This window comes from Mchenga conophoros, linkage group LG1, assembly GCF_057382185.1.
Source record: "Mchenga conophoros isolate Kocher_MC1m ecotype Shallow Benthic linkage group LG1, M_conophoros_male_GT1.1, whole genome shotgun sequence".
In the NCBI taxonomy this organism is placed as follows: domain Eukaryota; kingdom Metazoa; phylum Chordata; class Actinopteri; order Cichliformes; family Cichlidae; genus Mchenga; species Mchenga conophoros.
The window spans coordinates 19,521,211-19,527,967 of record NC_140526.1 but is presented as its reverse complement, the minus strand read 5'-3'; the positions used below and the strand labels follow the sequence as shown (position 1 = coordinate 19,527,967).

General features: G+C 41.4%; 1 protein-coding gene across 1 annotated transcript; it reads right to left on the bottom strand.

Moving 5' to 3' along the window:
- Positions 1–200: 200 nt before the first annotated feature.
- Positions 201–5,756, bottom strand: polr2m (RNA polymerase II subunit M). Its single transcript, XM_085269371.1, has 4 exons — positions 4,748–5,756; positions 2,631–3,227; positions 2,245–2,467; positions 201–894 (listed from the first exon to the last, which is right to left on the bottom strand). The coding sequence occupies exons 1-4, from the start codon at positions 4,855–4,857 to the stop codon at positions 751–753; spliced, it is 1,074 nt and encodes a 357-aa protein (XP_085125497.1). The 5' UTR covers positions 4,858–5,756; the 3' UTR covers positions 201–750.
- Positions 5,757–6,757: the final 1,001 nt, after the last annotated feature.

The window sequence follows — 6,757 nt, the reverse complement described above, 5'->3', positions numbered from 1 at the left end:
CAAGCAACATACAATTTACTCCATCAGTACCTGTATTTTATTTCACTGACCTGACTTTTAAAATTTTATACTGAAGAGACTACTCAGGTCAGGTTAATTAAATAAAGTTTATCTCTTAAATATAATTTTTTCTAGAAAACTGATGCCATGAAAACGCTGAATGTTATTTTTAAAAAAACAACAACAAACAGGCATTTAGGAAATCACATGATTTATTTGTTCATGTTACACATTCTGTAACATTGAAGTTTGACATAACTATTTGCAGGCTCACGTCTGCTTCTCCACAAAGCTGTAAACAGTCACCACTGATGAGCTTTAAGTGAATTGAATTATTAAAAATACTAAAAACAGAAACCTCAGCACTCCCAGGATCTGAAAGCCATGATGTCATCAGTCTAAGCATGCTGACAAGAAACACTTTCCCACATGACACATGTTTCAAATTTAGCACTTAAGCGTCGTAGTCAGCGGAAGGTGTTGTTATTCCTGCAGGACGCTGAAACAACTGAACCCACTACAGACTGAATGACAATTAAGTAAGCTAGTTTCTCAACCTGTCATTCAATTTCCTGAGCTGAGTCTGGGATACCGACTATTCCTTCACACCATGCAAAAGACCCTTTTCCTCTCTGAAGAATTGTTGCCCTTGGAGTGAAAATCCTGTCTGATGGGTCCTGATCACAAGGTCCAAAGCCTCTTTCCCTCAGGGCCAAGGTCACACTGGTTTCCCCAGCTGGCCCTCCAGGATCAGTCTTCCTCTGAGGAGAGCTGTGCTCCTTCATCGTGAACCTCTCTGTAGGTAGCCATGGGGCCACCGTCAGGAGTGTAGCTCCCCATAGAGATCTTCAATCCTTCAGACAGTTTCTGGGCTGCCAGCTTGGCCTGCAACTCCTGAAATTAAACACCAGACAGAGAAAAAGCTGACATGAATAGGCTGGTAAACAGAAGACAAGCACATTATTATAAAGCAGCACAGCCACTGCTATTAAACTCTCAACAAAAGTAGGACTGATAATGAGCTCAACCGCCTCCATAAGTTGACAACAGCACACTGTGTGACGTACACGGTCCCGACGCTGCTTGAATGCTGCCCTCTAGAGACAAGAAAGCGTCTCAAGCAGGGCAGCCTTTACCTGAAGATTTCCATCAGAAGAAACAAAGAAATCAATGAACTGATTGTGATAATATTTTAACAGAAGATGAGAGATGGCATTTCCATTAATGACGCTTTAGGACAATGTGGAAGAACAAATATGTTTTATATGAATTCAAGTTTCAAGCATAGAGGAGCACCTATGTTTGTCTTATGTAATACTCTTCTATAGGGGCGACCGTGGCTCAGGGGGTTGGGAAGCGCATCTGTAACCGGAAGGTCGCTGGTTCAATCCCTGGGCTCTCTGTCCTGGTCGTTGTGTCCTTGGGCAAGACACCTTACCCTACCGCCTACTGGTGTTGGCCAGAGGGGCCGATGGCACGATATGGCAGCCTCGCTTCTGTCAGTCTGCCCCAGGGCAGCTGTGGCTACAACTGTAGCTTGCCTCCACCAGTGTATGAATGTGAGAGTGAATGAATAGTGGTATTGTAAAGCGCTTTGGGTGCCTTGAAAAGCGCTATATAAATCCAATCCATTATTATTATTATTATACTCTCGTTCAGCTTTCTCTAATAATAACTGTTAAAAGGTTTAATTCTTAATTAAATTAAAGCATCCTAAGTGTTCGCTATTAACAGCATCAACGAGCTCTCTGAGACTTCATCCCTTTATAAATACTTATTGCACTAAAGTTTTCTTTTCTGCAGTAGCTACTCAGTTTGGAATCACCAGCATGTCTGAGGCAGGAAGCCAGAGTACTTGGACAGAACCCACGCACGACACAAGAACATGCAATCTCCACAAACCAGCCTTCTTGCTGTGAGGTGACGATGCTAACCCACCATTGTATCAGCTGTCAATAAAAGTCCTGACTTTTTAAAAATAGTGAGAATCAAAGTGTAAGATGCTGATTGAATTTATGGCACAAAGGACAAGAGGATAAACATGATTGTTGTTCAGATAATTACTTAATTTTCTTTTACCAAATATTAAATAAAATTTATGTCTATTAAAAATGTATTTCTTGTATAAAAGGAGACATTCAGAACAGCTTTGGTTGAACCATATTGCTAAGTGATCTAGGGAGGCACTGGCTGTTTCCACCCAGCCTGTTTAGCCTCCTTAGAAGGGCACTCGGCCTCACTAACCAGCTGCTTCTTGGTTTGCTTCTTCAGCAGTGCAGCTGACTCCTCCAGAGATAGGAGCTGGGCTGGATTGTGATGGAGAGGGGGGAGTCTGGCAGCAGTGATGTCATCCAGGTGTTTTCTGTCCCGCTCCCTCCTGGCTTGCACAGACAGCGGCGATGAGCCTTCAGAGGACTGACTGGGTGACGAGGATCCTGATGGAGAGATGTCACTTCTATGAGGCAGCCTGGAAACACATTAAGGTGCATATTATTTATACTCAGTTAACTTACACAGAGGACAAAAAGGCAGAATGGCAAACTATGTCAAATGTCTTACTGTATAAAATCTGGATTATTGGAGCATTTTTGTTGGAAATGTTCAGAAAACAGTAAATAAAGTCCACTCACTGATTTGGTTTAAATTTTTGCTTCCTGGGAGCTGCAGACTTCTCTGTTTTTTCCAGGACAGTTATATAGTGAGGCTTCTTTGGTGGTTGCTTTCTGAGAAAGTAATTGTCTCTTGCACTGCTGTTTAATGGCTCTTTGGATACGCTGCTGCCACCAGTAGTAGTTCCAGACAGCGTGACCCTTTCCAGGGCCTCCACAAGGTCACCCTCTTTTGTTTCATCAGAGTTCAGAGAGGCCCCACGAGCCACCGTTTCCATGGTTTCCACAGCAGTCGCTCCGGAGACAAACGGCTCTCGTTGCTCGTCCAAAGTGTGGTTTTCTTGCACTTGAGCTGAGGCAGGTGAGGTCTCACTCTCCTGTGCAGCATCACCTGCAGCAGCGTCATGTTGCCTGTTTTGATGCGAGGCTGCTGGTGTGATGGAGGCAGCACGCCGGTGAGCAAAAGCCTGCTGGTACTTGGACTGTAACTCTGTCCTCGCAACAGACACTAGGCTTCGTCTCCTCTCCTCCTCACTGTGGTCATCAATGGCAAGACGCACTTTATCTGCAAAGTCTTTTATCTTTTTCCCTTTGTCAGGTAGCGTCTGCAATAACTTCCTGCAAACAACACAAACACATTGTAAAAAGTATACTTCAAGCAATATTTCAATACACAACGAGAGCAACAATAAATGTCAGACACATACATGTCTGTAACCCCTCCCTGACCCCAAATAAAAGTCTTTCATGCCATGTTTTCCTCTTAATTGTTGATAATGGCAGCCAAAGCTGATACTGATCTACTTCATGGTCCTACTTCCCATACAATCACATTTTTGATAAGAATTTTTTTTTTTTTTAAACATATTATGTTACATTATGTGAACAAAATCCAGGAAAACTTGTCTGGAAATATTATGTGGTGCAAGTGTAACACAGAAAACTACTGATGCACTCCAACAAATTATATATAATTTTTTGAGTAAATTGGCAGAAAGATACAAATGGAGGCAGTATGACGCATCTGATGCAGTGATGAAAACCTAAGGCCAGATTTACCAGCATGTTGCACCAGCACAAGTGGGTTTTGGCATTAAAAAAAAAGTATTTAAAAAAAAAAAAAAAAAAAGAGTTTCTTTATTAAGGTGTGAAATATAGGGAGGAGAACATTTAAATAAAGCATATAAACTGATCGACCAATGCCAGCAACATGTGTTTTACTACTAACTACATATCTGAGGTTTGAAAAAAAATAAAAAATAAATAAATTTGCACCTTATTCTGAAATGACTGCACCCGTGTTCAGAAAACAGCCCCACATTTGTAAATCACCCGTAAAACTGAACACTCCTATTAGTGCCATTTGGCCTCAGTGACTAAATCTGGCAGTGTAAATGTCTAAGTATCCTCAGCAGTTGCTGTTATAGGTTAACTGCATCTGTAAAGGTGTTCCCATATTAGTTAAACAGAAAGAGGATTTCTGTGTTTCTGATGGTATTAATAATAATGGTAGTTTATCGTTTTCAAATGGTCTACTTTTTATTTTTATTTTAGTTAAATAAAATGTTTTGGTTTTTTACATCTAGTTTTAGTTAACTATAACAAACTTGCTGGAAAACAGGAAGATGGGTCAAAAGTATGGAAATGGTCACTGACAATACCCTGGTAGGCTTCAGAGTTTAAATCATGCTCAACCGGTGCTAGGGTGCCTAAAGCGTGTCAAGAAAATGTCCCTGACATCATCATCATTATTGTTACCACAACTAGCTCCCTGAACTGTTCATACAAAGCAGCATGCATCCATACTTTCATGTTTAAGCCAATGTCTGATCGCACCGTCTGTTGCAGCAGAAATCGAAACAGGTGTACCTAAAGTGGCCGCGAGTGTTTGTTTTTTTTACCCCATGTTACAGCAGAGTAGTGTCGCCCGTGCATCGTTTTTTACAAAAAGCATTTCATATTTTCACCTGAGCCAAAGTGGACTTATATAAACACGTCGTCAGTAGATCATCTGTCTTAGTTTTAGGGCATATTCCTGAACACATAGAAGTCACTTTACCAAACCGGATCAAAGCTAACGGGATGGCCGTGCGCATAAGTGTCACGCTTCTCTCATACAACCTAAGGGTTAAACTTACTTGTTACTGAGGATCCCTTCTTGTCGGAGTAGCAGTTCCTGTAGTTCTTCTTTACTCAGGTGTCCCAGGTCTCCCACCTCTCCCTGGCGCTCTGTCCACGACGAGGACATCACTGTTAGCTAAAGTAAGCTAACTACAGCCATCCACAAACAGCACGAGCCCGCTTTAAACTTCAGCGTAAACACGAAGGTTTGCGGTAAATCTAACGGTTGATTGATTCCTTTTTTATTAGAGAGCTTCAGAAAACTCTTTAAGTGACAAATTCACTTCTTCAACACATGACACAACAACATTTCAAAGTGGGACCCTTCTTCTTCTTCTTCTTCTTCCTGTGTGGAAAAAATAGCCCTCTATCGCCCCCACTGTACGGGACACGGTAACACACCTCTTCCCTACAAAGACTATGAAGCTTCTTTGCTGCCCTCTCCCGGTCAAACGTGGTAACCAGCCTGGATGCAAGAGCTTTCTCTCTTAGCAGCGCGATCAGTACAGACAGTCTGGACTGGGCTGGTGTCTCAGATTTTCCACAGCTGCATTTCCTGTCCGGATGTTTTCCGATCCACTTCTCACTCAGCTCAACTGACAATGAATGACCCAAACACAGCTGTGTCCTCTCCAGCCTGTGTCAAAGTTCAAAGTCAGTTTTGGTTGCAGCTGTGCCGTTGGAACAAAGTCTCTGCAGACTTTACCTTTAGAGTTCAGACTCTAAGTCAAAGTTTAAAGTTTTCCATTTTTTCCTGAATGTATTATTCCAAGACCTATTTCTCAAGTATCCCAGATATTGTCAAAAAGAGAAATGCTTCTTTTTTCACGCTTATCTTTGTTAATCAATTGTAATTAAAGTAAACATTAAGTTTTATTTTTTTAGTCCTGTCAAGAGATTCATTCTAAAAGACACTTCTTCAGCTGAGAGTCAGAGAGTAGAAAGACACATGCTGCAGTTTCTACTTGCAAGGCCAGTCACAGAGCGCTCACACCAGAGTGGGGGCCCTGTGATGTGCGCTCTGTTCTTGCACTTGTCTTTATTTATACACAAGAAAAGTAATACAATAATGAATACATTTGTTCAGTGGAATGTTGATACGTGAGCATGTGCGTATGTGATTGTGTGTGTGTGTGTTGGAATGTGGGAAGCAGCCCTTTTTCCTGGTAAGAGCTCAGAACTGCTTGTTCAGCTTCTTACTATCACTGTGGGAAGATTCAGATAAAAATATATGAACAGGTTTTATAAAGACCAATCAGTTCTAAGTAATAAAAAGGTCATCATGCAGTATTCTATCACATGTACACTTATATCATTAAAAGCTTATACTGACTACTAAGTACAATTTTCCATTGACATTCCCTCCCGTTGTCACGTATAACTTTTAAGTGAGATATCAGTATGTAATATCTTGTCGTACATTTTCTGTCACATCATCATTAATCACACAAAGTCTTCATGTTCTAACAGGTCGGGGTCATCATCATCATCATTTGTCACGGCTGTGTATGCAGCAACAGTGGATACAATTATGCGGTTAATCATGAGTTTTAGACATGGCAGGATACATGTTACAAAAACACAAAATAAAAGTGAAAATGTTCCAACTCCAATGAGTAGTCTTTTTAGCACCTGTAGCAGGAGCCAGTGTAAAGCCAAGAAAACCAGTCACTTGCATTACTTACATAATCCTGATTTTGGGCCTGCTGGATCTGTCTCAAGGCGTTCAGGGCGTCAGTCATGTTTGATGAGTGTACATTGTCTGGTATGTAAGTGCAGCAGGTGTTGTTGAAGAGGACGCAAAGTCCCCCTTTTTCTGCTAGTATCATGTCCAGAGCTACTCGATGTTGAATCACTGCAATTCGTAATGCATTGATTTCCTGATTCTGCTGTTTATTAATCTTGCACGAAGCGTTCAAGAAAAGTCCAAAACTGTAGTCCAGAGTTTCAATCCTCAGCATGTTTTTTCCGGTTCCCACCCAGGGGAACAATGAATGGAGTACTTTCTGTCCGGTAGTCCATAATTT

Bases quoted from the DNA above. Each gene is read 5' to 3' on its own strand.
- polr2m (XM_085269371.1), bottom strand. From the start codon at position 4,857: ATGTCCTCGTCGTGGACAGAGCGCCAGGGAGAGGTGGGAGACCTGGGA. The intron at 3,228-4,747 runs GTAAGTTTAACC...TGTTGTTTGCAG, and splicing joins GAAGGGATCCTCAGTAACAA to GAAGTTATTGCAGACGCTAC. The intron at 2,468-2,630 runs GTGAGTGGACTT...ATGTGTTTCCAG, and splicing joins CAAAAATTTAAACCAAATCA to GCTGCCTCATAGAAGTGACA.